Here is a 14,301-nt window from a genome sequence, read left to right as displayed (position 1 = left end):
TCAATAATACATATTCCGATACGAACTCGATTACAAATGTTGAAAAATTGTATAATCTTCTCTATTTTGTTCACTCTTTTAAAAATTACAACATTTTTAGCTAGTTAGTGATTAAGATAGATAAACTAGAATCATATTCATGCCGTCTCTTGATAGAACAAATGATAATTGTTTCTGAAAAACTGCAGTTTATGACTATTATTGACACAGTGATTAGTTTGACAACTACTGTCATGAGTTTCCAAAAATTAAATAATTAAGTGTATTTTTTGTATCTAGTGTTTTGTGAATTTTGTGTATTTGGGTGCGTACATTAGTAAAGTTGTGTGAAACCCTCTGTATATTAGTCTTTATTATGTGATTGTAAAAAATGATATTTACTTTTAGCAATAATGTTAGACTATTATTTATCTTTTAGAAGTGTGACTCATCTAAGTGTTAGAAGACATCAAAGGGTACATGACCAATTGATCTATGGTAGATTTTACAACTTAATAACAGTAGTAATAAAATTTTATGACAAAAAAATATACTTATAAATAGTAGTACGTACTTTCGATAAGAATTTTGTATTACCTACTTGTCATCGACTATGTTATCCTCAATTTTGGCAGTATTGCTTCTTGTGAATTATYGTGTAAGTTTTTTAATACCTACAATCTGCAAAACATTACTAAAAAGAAAACAGTTCACAGACGATGCACCAATTATCAAATTGCCAACTGGACTTATTAAAGGTCGGATAGGAAAAACAATATCCAAACGGCCTTATTGGGCATACCAAAAAATACCCTTTGCTACTCCTCCCCTCGGAGATTTGCGATTTGCACCACCTGTTCCTCCCAAAAAGTGGGAGGGGGTTTTAGAAACCACCAAATATGATGTCATTTGTTACCAAGTGACAAGTGATTCAGATTTTGAATCGGAAGATTGTCTTTATTTGAATGTGTACACTCCAAGAGTAAGTGAAACTAGTTTTTTTTTTTAAATTATTTATTATAAAAGAGTAATTAGATCACAAATATGTATTTACTTTAACCATTTTGTAATGTGTTTTTCAGGATCCATCATCAAATGTAACAAATCAAGCACTTCCAGTGATGTTCTATATTTACGGTGGAGGTTTTATTGAAGGATACTGCTTCGATAATGTTTATGGTCCTGAATATTTACTAGATCGAGGTGTAATAGTCATTTGTGCAAACTACAGAGTTGGACCTTTTGGTAAGTACTAAAATAGTTGATGAAAAACTACTTTAGGACTTAAGGGTACTGTTATGCTGGAGAGCGGGATCGGGAGCGAGCACCATGCAATCAACTTAAGAGTCAGCTTAAGACTAAGTTTATTATATACAAATATCTACAATATGCAACCAAGCATACACATATGTATAACAGGTACAATAAAGTTTTAAAAAATTATCCTTAAACAAGGTATAAGATTGAAAAAAAAAGGGTTTGTTTTGTTTTTTTTGTGCTATATCGTAGATGATGTCCTTTTCCCTTGTAAAGGCTTTAAGGCTGAAAAGAATTTGATGAATTTAAGTATTTATTGAGTAGATGAAAATTAAGAATTCTTCAAGTTTAGCTTTGAAACCTCTAAAAAGGGCCAAGACATCATCTACATATCTGTACCAAAAATGATTTTATTGCTAAAATATTTATGTGATAAAATTTTCTCTTCAAAGTTGTTTACGAAAATATCAGTTAATGATTTTTTTTATTTTTGATTCACTTTATCCATTAGTGTATAAAGCAAAAACTAAAGGTTGAGCAATGAAAAATGAGAAAATAAAGATTTGTATACTATGACCGTAGTCACATGACATAGTTAAATTTGGCTTTTCATAAAAGCTTTGTTGTTTTTATTTTTTTTTAAAAGTCAAAAAATCTCAAAAAAATAATTCTCAGAATAATTCGAGGAATCCAAAATGCAATAAAAAACAACTTTATACAGAATGCGCCAGAATGCGCACCCCAGAGAAACATGCCATGTAAGGTACAAAGGTACAAGATACAAGGAACATGGAAAAAATTAAAAAAAAAATTCTATCTATAAAACTTTCGTTATGAGAGTTTAAATTATTCACTTTGATTCTATTTATTTCTGTTGAAACATTATTTTCTAAGTTTTTTTGCTAACAGGCCTTGAGAAGAGGAAACAAGGAAGCTCTATCCTAAATTGTAATTCTGCTTAATAATTATAAAAAATTAAATAGACATAAAAAATGTCAAATGTCAAAAAATAAATTTCAAATTTTTTTGACAGATAGAATTTTTTAAACATTTTTTCTATGTTCCTGGTATCTTCTTACTTGAAATTTTTCTCTGGGGCGCGAGTTCTGATACTACCTGTATTTAAAATAACAAAATTGATACCCAGTTCAGGAATAACTGGAAGTGTCACCATCATTGGATAGGATCTCACCGATTATGGATGTCTGCAAATTTTTAGATAAATATTATTTTTAGAACTGTTAATATACGTATTTCTAATGTGGGGTTAATTATCCGGAACACTCTGTATGTCTTTTTACCATAAAACACTTTAACAATAATTGGAAAAATGAAATATAAAATGTCAATCATTTATGATATAACTAAAGCAAGAAGTTGTACTTAACAGTCTATCAATATACTATTTTACGCGAAAAAAAGCTTTTGTTTTTTTTAAATTTAAGCAATCTACCTTTTTTAGGCTTTCTTTCCACACAAGACATGACAGTTCCAGGAAATAATGGCCTCAAAGACCAACTTTTAGCCTTGCAGTGGACCCACGACAATATTCATCTTTTCGGTGGTGACCCAAAGAAAATAACGCTTTTTGGTCAAAGTGCCGGATCTGCATCTGTCGCGTTTCACCTTTTACACACACAGTCTGAAGGTATTATTTTAATCAAAAGAAATGCAAGAARTACATATATCTAACAACTTTGCTTTAGGTTTATTCCGGGGCATTATTTGCGAAAGTGGTTCTTTCTTGAGTCCTTGGGCTTACCAAAGAAGTGCTAGAGACTATGCTTTCACCACAGCTGGTTTATTAGATGAAGATGTTGGTAAATCGAACGATTCTCAAACTTTGCTGCAATTTTTGCGGAGTGTTAGCGCCCAGGATCTGGACAAGGCGTCATACACACTTAGTTTAACAGTACTGTTACTGTACATAAAAAAGAAATAAATATGTACCTTTTGTTTTTTTAGGAAGCTCACAAAAACAGACAAATTCTTCAAGGATTTTTTTTCGCACCTGTTGTAGAACCAAATCACGATYYAGCTTTCCTTACCCAAAAAATGTACGTTCAATTGAAAAAAGGTGATTTTATTAAGGTTCCAACTTTGATGGGTTTCAATTCAGAAGAAAATATTTTTCATACTTATTGTGAGTTTTTTTTTGTGATAATGATGAGTGAATTAATGCGAATTTACAGTGAAAGAGTGGTTCAAGCACGCTTTAGATACTTACGATAACAATATAGACTGGTTGGTGCCTAATGATATGAGAATCGATGATTTAGAAAAACGAAAACAGATGGGAATCAAGATCAGAGATATTTACACTAAGGGAAATAATTTAGTTGAAATCGGGCCTTCATCAGTCAMAGTAATTTTTAATTAAATTGTCATGGAACCTTAAGTTTTTTTTAGTATTACAGTGATACTTCTTATACTAGACCAATCAGAAAACATGCTGAAATTCAGTCGCAATTCAGCGATGTTTATTTTTATCAATTCTCCTATGATGGAAAATTAGGGAACTGGTCATTTACAGTGGAAGGTAAACCAAGCAAGTGTGTGTTATTTTTGGAAAACTAAACTTTAAATTTCAGGCGCTCAAAATGTCTCACATGGTGAGGAAAATTATTACATTTGGCGAAAATATGACGATTATTACGACAATTCCGATTTATGCCGTTTTCCAGTGTCTGACCGGACGACACAGTATCGTATTCAAAAAATATGGACTAATTTTGCAAAATATTTGTAATTTCTTTCATCAAGTGCCTATCATTATTTATCTTCATACGTGAATTTCAGAAATCCTACACCTAAAAAAATTAAGCTTTTACAGAATATAACATGGCCAAAATTTGACTCGAAGGCACAATATGTGGATATTTTGAAAAATTTAGAAATCAAGAGTGAGCCCAAAAAAGAGACTTATGACCAATGGATTAAATTATATAATAGCCTGGGATACGACGATTTTGATACTTACTGAGATAACAAAATTTTTAATGTCTGCAGAATTAAATATCTTTTATCTCAGTTTTTAAAATATTCTGTTTTAATTTTACTTCCAAATATGTAAAGAGAAAGAATAACAAAAAATAAATAAATATTATAATGGAACTCTAGTTTTACTCGTAATTGCATTATCAAGTATTTTTTTTATAATATTCTGTTTAGGTTTTCTTATTCAGTGTTCTCATTTTGTTATTGGATATCGTTGGGGTCATTTATTTTTACATCCGGTGAAAGAATAAAATTAACATTTCTTGAAAATAAGAAAGAACGTAATAATTGATTTTTCTTCTGCAATTTCCTGTTTCCTGTCAAGGACTCAGTTCTTGAAATTATTAATAATTTAATATGATGTTATGGTTACTTAGCGTTGATACTTTCATTAAGGTTCATTTATCGATAAAATGCTACATCTGTATACCTTGAAAAAGACTAAATGAGTATTACCATTCATAGTATATAGTCATTTTATGTTCTGGAACAGACGTCAATTAATAAACAGTAAACAAAATAGAACTTTACATAATGGTAGTGCAATTCACTGTTAAAAGTTCAACTATAGGTAATTTTTTAATATTAAATGTGTCTAAACTTAACAAAGTTAATTATATTAGACCAAAATATATTTTATTTAGTTGACTTCGATTTGTGTTTTTTTGTTTTTTTTTTTAATTTTCTTAGAACCATTTTGTTTTGCTCGATATTGAGTCCTTTTTTCTTTTTTTTTTCAACGAGCGGTTTTTGGTCATTAAATTATTTGTAGCTACCAAAATTTTTTTCTCATTAGTTTTATCTTAAATTTTTGAGTTTTTTCATTGATTATAGAAGTTTGTCAAATAAAGCCCTAACATCTGTGTATGTATACATACAGAGTGTCACACTCTGTATTATATGGAAAAAATATGGAAAAATGTTTAAAAAATTCTATCTGCCAAAATATTTTGATATTGATGATCTTGTATACAGGGTACGCCAGAACTCGCGCCCCAGAGAAAAAAGTCATAAAAGGTAAGATATCAGGAACATGAAAAAAAATTTTTTAAAATTTTATCTACAAAAATTTCGACGTTATGAGAGTTTAAATTGTGCACTTTGACTCTATTTGTTTTAGTTGGAAAAATAATTTTCCAAGTTTTTTTGCTACAGGCTATTAGAAGAGGAAACAAGGAAGCTGTAGCCTAAATTGCTTCCTTGTTTCCTCTTCTAATAGTCTTAGCAAAATAACTAGGGAAATTATTTTTCCAACAGAAATAAATAGTCAAAGTGCAAAAATTTAAACTCTCATAACTTCGGAATTTTTATAGATAGAATTTTTTTAACTTTTTTTTCCATGTTCTTGGTATCTTACCTTATTTTTCTCTGGGGCGCGAGTTCTGGTGCATCCTGTATATCTTCTGTTACATCCTTTCTTCTAGATTATTTGAGAGTATTGAGAATTATCTCATCCGATATTTTCGACCTAAAAATTATGAAATTGTGTTTATTTATAACATTTCTGATACATTTGTTTGCAAGTCTTGCAACAATTTATGCATTATTGTTTGGCAATTTAAGTGCGAAAGAGTTTATTTTATGTGGTCCTGTGTTTTTCGGTTGCTTCTATGTAAGTATTTATTAATAAAAACACAAATATGTTTACTTTTGATACTTATTTTAATATAGGGATTGTTGGGGATTGGCACTCTTTTATTTAAAGGCAACATGACTAAAACCTTGACAGAGGACTTAAAAATATGGGACATAATGTCTGCTGGAGAAGCAATCTATTCACGAATTAAATTTGAAATAAATGTTATAACAGTGTTTGGTTTAGTTAACTACTTATTAACTTTATTTGCAAGTTTTATGTACTATCAGACAGTTTATGGAGATGAAGAAGTATTTTACTTAATAAGATTCTTGAAAGATTATTTTCCCAATTACAAACAACTGTTGATTAAGTTCTATAAAATATCTTTTATGCTGTTGGGCTATGTTATGGTTGTTCATGCTTGTCAAGTGGTTTATGCAACGCAACATGTTCGATTTCAATTAATTTTATATTGCCACTATATGGCGAATTTAACGAAACAAGATAAAAATATCAACGATGAACATTTACCTTATGATTATGATTATCAAAAAATGATTCGTGAACGACTCAAATTTTGTATAAGTAGACATCAGCAACTAAGAAGGTGAATCATTTATTGAAAAATCACATTACTAAATGCAGTTGTGAATTGTAGATTTTATTCCGACAAACTGAATGAAATGAGTAATTTAATTGCGGGATTTTCATTACTCGGATGTTTGCTAGGAATCAGTTTTGCCATACACATTTTAACTGTGAGTATTATTAGATAAATAAATAATTTCTATTTATTCATTTATATTATTTATAAAATATTTTAGAGCAAATTTCTTCGTTATCAATGTGTACGTATTGCTTCCTCAGCAATTGCAGCAATTACCACGTTTGGAATCGTGATTGCAGCTGGGCAATCAGTCGAAAGTGAAGTAATTAATAATGTTTTATTCACAACGGCATATATAATGTTGACATTTCTAACCTTGACAATAATTGGAAAGTTTTGTTACGGACCTTCTATTACCTAGCTCTATTACTACCCTCGTTTTCTTGTCCCATTTTTATCACATCACAATTAAACGGATACATTAGTGAGTACACAGCTACGTGTTCTAARTCTGGCGGTGTACTCTCAATATTTTTTTTGTCTGAATCCATCATTTCAATAGATTTAAAGACTTAATGAGCAAAAACTGCCACACACATCTAGCACAAAAGCGCAGTTCGAAGTTGTTGATTAATGATTATTATTGTGAAGTTTGTTGCAATGAGATGAAAACGCCTGATCTGATTGACGAGTCAAGCTTTTGATTTTTTTTACTTTTTTTTTACAAAAATTGCATGACACTAGAGAAGAACCAATCTAAATTTAGTATTTAATATGATTACCATAGCGACACATTAGCTAAAATTAATATAAGTGGAAATTTTTGACAACAAAAACTAACCCCAAATTTAATAAAACTTTATTTTAAACATAAAAAAACTAAGACTTATAATTGAACTCGTGATGTCATGCAATTTTTTGATTCCGGGAATTTTGTTCTCGTGATTGTCAAAAACGTGTGATTAGTTCTAGCGTTCCGCCCAAACTAACTAATGACGTTTTTGACAATCACTCGAAAAAATTTCGGGTTGTAAATAAAATTGTATACAAACCTCGGTGGAAAGTTTCAATTCTGTTTCGAGATAAAGTTAACATTTTAATCCCTCGACAGAAATGAAACACTTTCGACAACAAGCAAAATTTTGTACGATACCTACAAAAAGTGAATATTTTAGGTGGATCTTACTGTAACTTTTATAAAAGAATTGAAGTGGTATACTTTTAACGACAGCAATAAAAGGAGTTACATGATTATGTTATTAAACTTTATGCAGCCGTATAAAATTAAATTTTCAGAAAATTATTCGATTAATTACCAACTTGGACTTAGCGTATGTTGGAGTTTATTTAAAATGTTACTTTATTAAATTTATTTTTGCAGATTGTTCGTGGTATTGTTTCAATAGCTTCAGTCGTAGTGCAACTCGAGTACTAGGACATCACTGTCAGTTCTGAGACTGTGCCATTTCACCAAAGAATATACAGTTTGTTCCCGGATTGAGTTTACAAGAGAAAAAAAAATGTATCTTTGATTTTACGCCAAAACTGCAAAGGAAAAACATTTTTTGCTTTAACTGAAACGAGCAAATCTGTAATTAAAACTTCATTATTCTAACTCAGTAGAAAGAAAACTTCATTCTTCTCTTGATTTTGGACTTAGAATAATTTTTCTCTGCTTTGTAAATCTCATCACATTGGCGGTTTTATTTTTTTGACAATGATATCACTTTGACAAATGGGTTTACGCAAGTTAAATAACAAAAATGTTTGTGAAAAACATAATTTTGAAAAATAGCAACTCAAAGAAACAACTTTAAGATAAAAAATAAAGTCATTTTTAACAAGAACTATCATTATTTTATTAATAAATTAATTGTCAAAGTGACATATAGTTGTCAAATAAATAAAACCGCCAATGTGTTAGAACTTAAAAAGCAGAGAAAAATCAAGTCCAAAATCAAGAAATTTTTTTTTCTTTTCACTGAATCAGAATAATCAAGTTTTAATTACAGATTTACTCGTTTCAGGTAAAGCAAAAAATGTTTTTCCTTTGCAGTTTTGACGTAAAATGAAAGATAATTTTTTTTTTCTTGTAAACCCAATCCCTGGACATAATTTCTAAAATGACAACACCACAATATTGAATATTACATACATTTTTTGAAAAAAAATATTTAAAAACTGAAATAATATCAACAAAAAACAAGCATACAATTTTAAATCAAGTTGAGAATTTTGTCAAAATAAAGTATTTTGTTTTAATAATTAAGATTATTTCATCATTTTGCCGCTCACTGTATAATTTTTGCATCAGCACTTTGCCACCAGCGATAGACTGGATTTTTAAAAGCAATAAAATCACCAAAAATAAACACAAACAATTTTCATTGTTATAAATACACTTTTTTTCGCAAACGTCAGAAAAATGACACTTTTATGACTAAATGACACAGGTAAAAGTTTTACTTTGCAGACATGGAGTAAAAACACTGTTTTTACACCTAYGCGTTTTCACTTTTACTTGACACCTACTTTGACATTTATCAGCATTTTCTGGAGAGGTAGCTTATCAGCATTCGATATTTTGCACTATAAACTACACCAGTTATTTAACAGTTAAATCAATCAGCTCTTTCGAAATCTCAACACAAATTCCGAAACTGACGCGTGACGTTTGTTATGATTTTACTGCAAAGCGTCCTGATTATTGAGGTGATTTATTTGATTATTGGTGTGTTGCTCTGTTCTCTCCATCTGAATCGTTTGCAGATAAAATAGTATATGTTATTTGGAATAAAAGTGACTTTATGTGGCTCAGCTGAATCCATTTCGTTAATCACTTTTACTCCTAATAACAATCTATTATCCAGATTTGTTTTTTTTTTTGGAAAAAAGTTTTTGTTTTAATAAAAATTGTGGATGATCAAAGATCACGTTTTTATTATTTTTATTGATTTTATTTTGGTTATAAGCCCGGATGGGTAAAAACAACAAAAACAACACACAAAATACTCACTGATATTTATTGCAACAATCCTTTAAGGTACACTGTTTACAATAATTATTAAAAACTAAAAACGGGTGTTAACCAAATAACACGTAACATTTAGGTACTCATACAGGGTGCGCCAGAACTCGCGCCCCACAGAAAAATTTTAAATAAGATAAGATACCAGGAACATGAAAAAATGTTTAAAAAATTCTATCTGTCAAAAAATTTTGACATTTATTTTTTGACATTTGATTTTTTTATATCTATTTAATGATACTGATGATCTTGTATATGTTTTTTTACAATTATTTAGTAAAGGAACAAAAATTTTGCCAATAAAAGCCACAAATAACATTGAACAGAGTTACAATTTAGGATACAGCTTCCTTGTTTCCTCTTTTAATAACCTATAGCAAAAAAACTTGAAAAATAATTTTTTTAATAGAAATAAATAGAGTCACAGAGCAAACTTTAAACCCTCATAAATACGAAATTTTTATAGATAATTTTTCCATGTTCCTAGTATCTTACCTTATATGGCATTTTTCTCTGGGGCGCGAGTTCTGGCGCACCTGTATAATAATTGATATACATTTTATAGATACAGTTTTGATTTTTTAATAAATTTTCTTATTTAAAAACAGTTCGATATACAATGATGTAAATAGATTATGATATTTTTCATTTGATATAATTTAAGTGTAAATATTTATAAGGATAGCAACATTTATCATAAGTATGAGAGGGACGTCATAAGACTTTTATAATATGTAAKTTTAACATCCCTGATGTCAATTTAAGCGTTTTTTTCTGGTTGTTTAAGTTTACATTTTTTAAATTACAAAGTGCAGCGTTTTACTAGAGTTAGTGTTCAAAGAATAACAATATCAAATATAAATATCCTTTTAGACAGCTCTCCCTTGTAATCCTTAAATATGACAGTTAAAAAATTGAGTTGGTAAATAAAATGATTGTCTTGTAAAAACATTCAAAAGGACACATGTAATTCATAAGTTTTCATTGTATAATTTAGTTACCGTTTTTTATTGTAATGACGAGGCCATTCCATTTAAAATCATCTCAATTAACTCTTTTATAATAAATTAATGAGTTTGGTGACTCTAAAAAAGCTCTTAAAATAATAATATTTAACTTAATTGTTACACACTTAATTATATGATCACGTTTAACATAGAATAACATTAAATTATGGACATGTAGACTCATCTTTCTTTCTTCCTATCCATTTTTGTCTTTTTAATTCTCAACGTCGTTAACTGAGCATATTTTGATTTACCTCATGGTGTGCCAGCATGCGATAGCTTTTCTTGGACTTTGTGTCATATCTAACCAATGGTCCCTTTCTGGACCTGCTTCTTTAGGGCCGATTATGCAACAGCCTATTAYGGGGTTGCTGCCGATCAAATCGTTGGCCTGATCCATTATACAAATCTGGAATATAAACAGATCGACAGTCAATTTTAACCTCTTTATAGAAATTAATAATTTTATTTTAAATTAATTCTTTTTTAGAATTGTAAGCAAGAGGTAAATTGGATCAAGTCTTGTCTACGCATTTAGCAAAATTCGCGTGGGTGGCCACGGAAAAGTAACACGTCTTTTGCAAAAATCAAATTTGTGCTGGTGACGTCGTAAAACTTTTCTACTTCGTTAAAATTTCTTTCGTAATTATCAATCTACTATAAAAAAATAATTAGCTTAAAAATAGATTAATCTCAGGTTCTCAGGCTAAAAATGAAATAAAAATAAACCGTCTTTTACCTCAATTGCAGCATTAGCCACGTTAGAAGCCGACAAACTAAATGTTAACGCTTCGTTCCATACTGGATTTGTAGTGCCCTTTCTTGCGGCTGTTTTCTTCTTTTTCATTCGTTTACCGTTAACGAGAAGATACACTTTAACGAATGGATCTGAAATGTAAATATTGGAAATAAAGACTCGCTTTTAAGGATATGAGGAAATAAAGCTCCACATGAAAAAAATTCAACTACTTTTTTCTTACCTATGGTATCTTTTTCTTGTGGCAGGAACAAATTCCTCGCTTTCAGTAAAACCACCGTCAGTCTTTCAGCCGAAGGCAAATAACTGAGTGAGACAAGCACTTCTTGTAATTCTTCTGGTGGTTTTTTATTTTTCGTTATTTCACCCCATACTTCTATGCTCGATGTAACGTCGAATTCGTCCATACTCATTCTAACTTCGCCGATGACATCGTTTCGTGAAAATCGGTCGTAATCAAACACTTGTAGGATGAGCGTTTTCGATTGGAGATCTTCATGCGATATTGGAAATTTGAAGTGTTGGTCAAAAAACGGATTTGGATCGTTGCGACGGATTGTCGTTTGACGTTTACGCGAATCAACTTCCGGCGAAAGTGCTAGTCTCACGTAAGGGTCGTTGAAGCCTCCTTGGTCGCTACCGGCCAAATCGTGGGCTGAAAATAAAACAAGTTAATGTATTATTTAACATAAACATAAAATAACAAGATTTAAGATTTAAAAAAGACAATTTTCTCCGAAGAGAATTAGTTGTGGCAATATTTAAAATTCAAGGGTAATTATAGTAATTAATATTAAGTATAATTTTTTATTCAGAATCACTAATGTAATGTGCCAATTACTAACCTTTTAAAGGTTGGGAAATACATCATTAAATCTCATGAGCAGTAATATCATTTTTTTTCCTGAGCGGTAGTACACAAGTTTGCAACGTTAAGATTACAAAAATACCGAGAATTTTTTCTTTCAAATTGTCAAGTTACGCATAATATTTTGCTAAATTAGTATTCAATTGCTTTTGTAGCAGTTTCTCTTACTTTTGAGGGAGTACACTGCTCCAGTTCAACAATTTTAATATCAGATTCCATACATTATTTCAATATTTTCTTTGACARTTCTGAAATGTCAAAAATCAAACGCAATTTGGATGGCCTACCACGTTTAGATCTTAACTTTGTTAGAATTTTATTTTACTCAAAATTTTTACTGAAAATAATGTGTGAATAAAATCGCATACAAACCTCGGTGGTAATGGCATTACCTCTTGTACTTTATCCGATCTCGAGGCTGGCGCCTCTCATACATGAGCACTCGAAGTAATGCCATATTTACCACCTCACTTGTAATGTACTATTGATGGAATTTTTGGAAATTATTTGGAAACGTTGGAGGAATTTATCGCTGTTCATGTCTCTCAAATTGCCGTCCATATTGATGAGTGCTATAACATTACAGTGCAATCTCGACTATCCGAACCCACAATAATTTGAACTAACCTTTTTATGTCAATAATCCGAATTTAAACCAAATCTTTGACTTCGGTAATTCATTTTTTTTAGAAAAAGTTAMTTATGTAACAAGTAGAATAAAGAAGATATTACAATAATAGCGCGAAAAATTAAATTGACGAGGACGTTAGTCCGAGTTAGTGTAAAAGCGCGAGTATTGTAAATTAGCTTTCTCGTTTTTCGTAGAATTTTATAATGGGATCTTGGAATTAGGGCCTACACTTTTATTTATTTCCTTTATAAATTTTATTTTAGACAYAGTTTTTATCTCATTTTGAATAATTGTAARGGATTGRAAAATTCAATAGTTTTTATTTTCTTTTGAAAAAACGTATAGTTTAAATTGTATGAAAAAAATACAGTAACATACAGTAACATTACACCGACACCACCGCCGCGCCGCRACAAATTTTCCGCTGCTACTACATTCTTCTAACACTCASTACACATAAATCAATATCATGTCGACCCTTTCGTCATTAGAATACATTTTAAATCAACAAWWTTTTTTGAAATTTTACAAAAACGAGTTGGCATTTATAATTGTCATTGATGTTATGGGTGGTCGYATTTCATGCTAATTAAACGTAACTAAGAGTATCAAGTTATAGATGAATAATGTATAATGTGTTGCATTTAAAGTTCGTCAGGGTGGTAAAGTTATGTGAATCATCCTGTATAATACAAAAATGACGATATGGCTTTTCAAATATCCAAATTCCGTCTATGTGGAATTATAGTATACCATAAAAAAATTTTTTTCTAATTGCGTTGACTATTGATACATTTTTTTTCCTATTTTTGGATTTCTTAAAAATATGTAAAAATTTTGTTCTGAGGCGCTCGAATATTTGTTCAATGCTTCTAACGTATCGTATTTATTAAATTTTTTAAATTTTATCTATTTTTTCATCTATTTCACAGTTCACAAATCTCTTATTGATTATTATTTACATATTTGGAGTGAAATAGTTTTTCCATGGCCAACTATTATCAAACAAAATATGTATTTCATTTTTTAAGTATAATTATAAAAAATATTCTGTTTTAGATCAGAAAAAAATAAGGTTTTCCAAAACCAAAACCAATAACTGAAAAAAAATGTTAACTACATTATTAAATTCCTCGTAAAAATGTGCCTGTTTAATGTCTTTATTTCAAATCCGTATATCTATAACAACGAAGATATGATTTTTTTTAGATGTCGCCAAAATGTCAACTTTTGTCTGTAAGTCGAAAACAAAAGACGATAGCGGGGTGCGGTTTTAACCAATATTATTTTCTCAAAAAATGAGCCCCAGAATGTGTCACTCGTTTTTGGCTAAACCTCTTACTTTTGGGGATTCCCTATTCGGACGTCGAAAATGCAGTACAATACGCCAAAAATATATCAAAAAATTTTTCCGTACAGTTTTTGTTATAAAAAAATAAAATGGCCAAAAATAAAGTTTTTTAAAAGTATCTTTAAACGACACGGACAAAAAATTTCAAATTAATATACATACAAATATTGCTGCTAAGGCCATCAAAAAGTTGATATTTTTTTCAGAATTTTTGAAGTACGATTTATTTTTTATTCAGTA

The 14,301-nt window shown here is 29.9% G+C and overlaps 3 protein-coding genes across 4 annotated transcripts in view; 2 read left to right on the top strand and 1 right to left on the bottom strand.

The window, feature by feature from the left end:
- Positions 1–386: 386 nt before the first annotated feature.
- LOC123005115 (juvenile hormone esterase-like) lies at positions 387–4,319 on the top strand. Its single transcript, XM_044398734.1, has 10 exons — positions 387–637; positions 689–961; positions 1,062–1,224; positions 2,699–2,884; positions 2,943–3,148; positions 3,202–3,379; positions 3,429–3,601; positions 3,646–3,775; positions 3,828–3,981; positions 4,036–4,319. The coding sequence occupies exons 1-10, from the start codon at positions 593–595 to the stop codon at positions 4,217–4,219; spliced, it is 1,692 nt and encodes a 563-aa protein (XP_044254669.1). The 5' UTR covers positions 387–592; the 3' UTR covers positions 4,220–4,319.
- A 2,047-nt stretch (positions 4,320–6,366) lies between these two features.
- Positions 6,367–7,854, top strand: LOC123005221. The gene is made up of 4 exons (XM_044398879.1): positions 6,367–6,419; positions 6,471–6,570; positions 7,694–7,750; positions 7,801–7,854. The coding sequence occupies exons 1-4, from the start codon at positions 6,367–6,369 to the stop codon at positions 7,852–7,854; spliced, it is 264 nt and encodes an 87-aa protein (XP_044254814.1).
- Positions 7,855–9,898: 2,044 nt separating this feature from the next.
- LOC123005151 (synaptotagmin-5) overlaps positions 9,899–14,301 on the bottom strand; it is a 28,744-nt gene continuing 24,341 nt past the window's right edge. For both annotated transcript variants that reach the window (XM_044398787.1, XM_044398788.1), the window contains 3 exons: positions 11,435–11,866; positions 11,194–11,342; positions 9,899–10,863 (listed from right to left, as the gene is read on the bottom strand). In XM_044398787.1, the coding sequence (XP_044254722.1) occupies positions 10,705–10,863; positions 11,194–11,342; positions 11,435–11,866 (740 nt within the window). In that variant the 3' untranslated portion in view covers positions 9,899–10,704. The remainder of the gene's footprint in view (positions 10,864–11,193; positions 11,343–11,434; positions 11,867–14,301) is intronic.

Source organism: Tribolium madens, unplaced genomic scaffold, assembly GCF_015345945.1.
Source record: "Tribolium madens isolate multiple individuals breed KSU strain unplaced genomic scaffold, Tmad_KSU_1.1 Scaffold_20;HRSCAF=117;Tcas5.2_LG4, whole genome shotgun sequence".
Taxonomy (NCBI): Eukaryota; Metazoa; Arthropoda; class Insecta; order Coleoptera; family Tenebrionidae; genus Tribolium; species Tribolium madens.
This window is presented reverse-complemented; position numbering and strand designations above follow the sequence as displayed.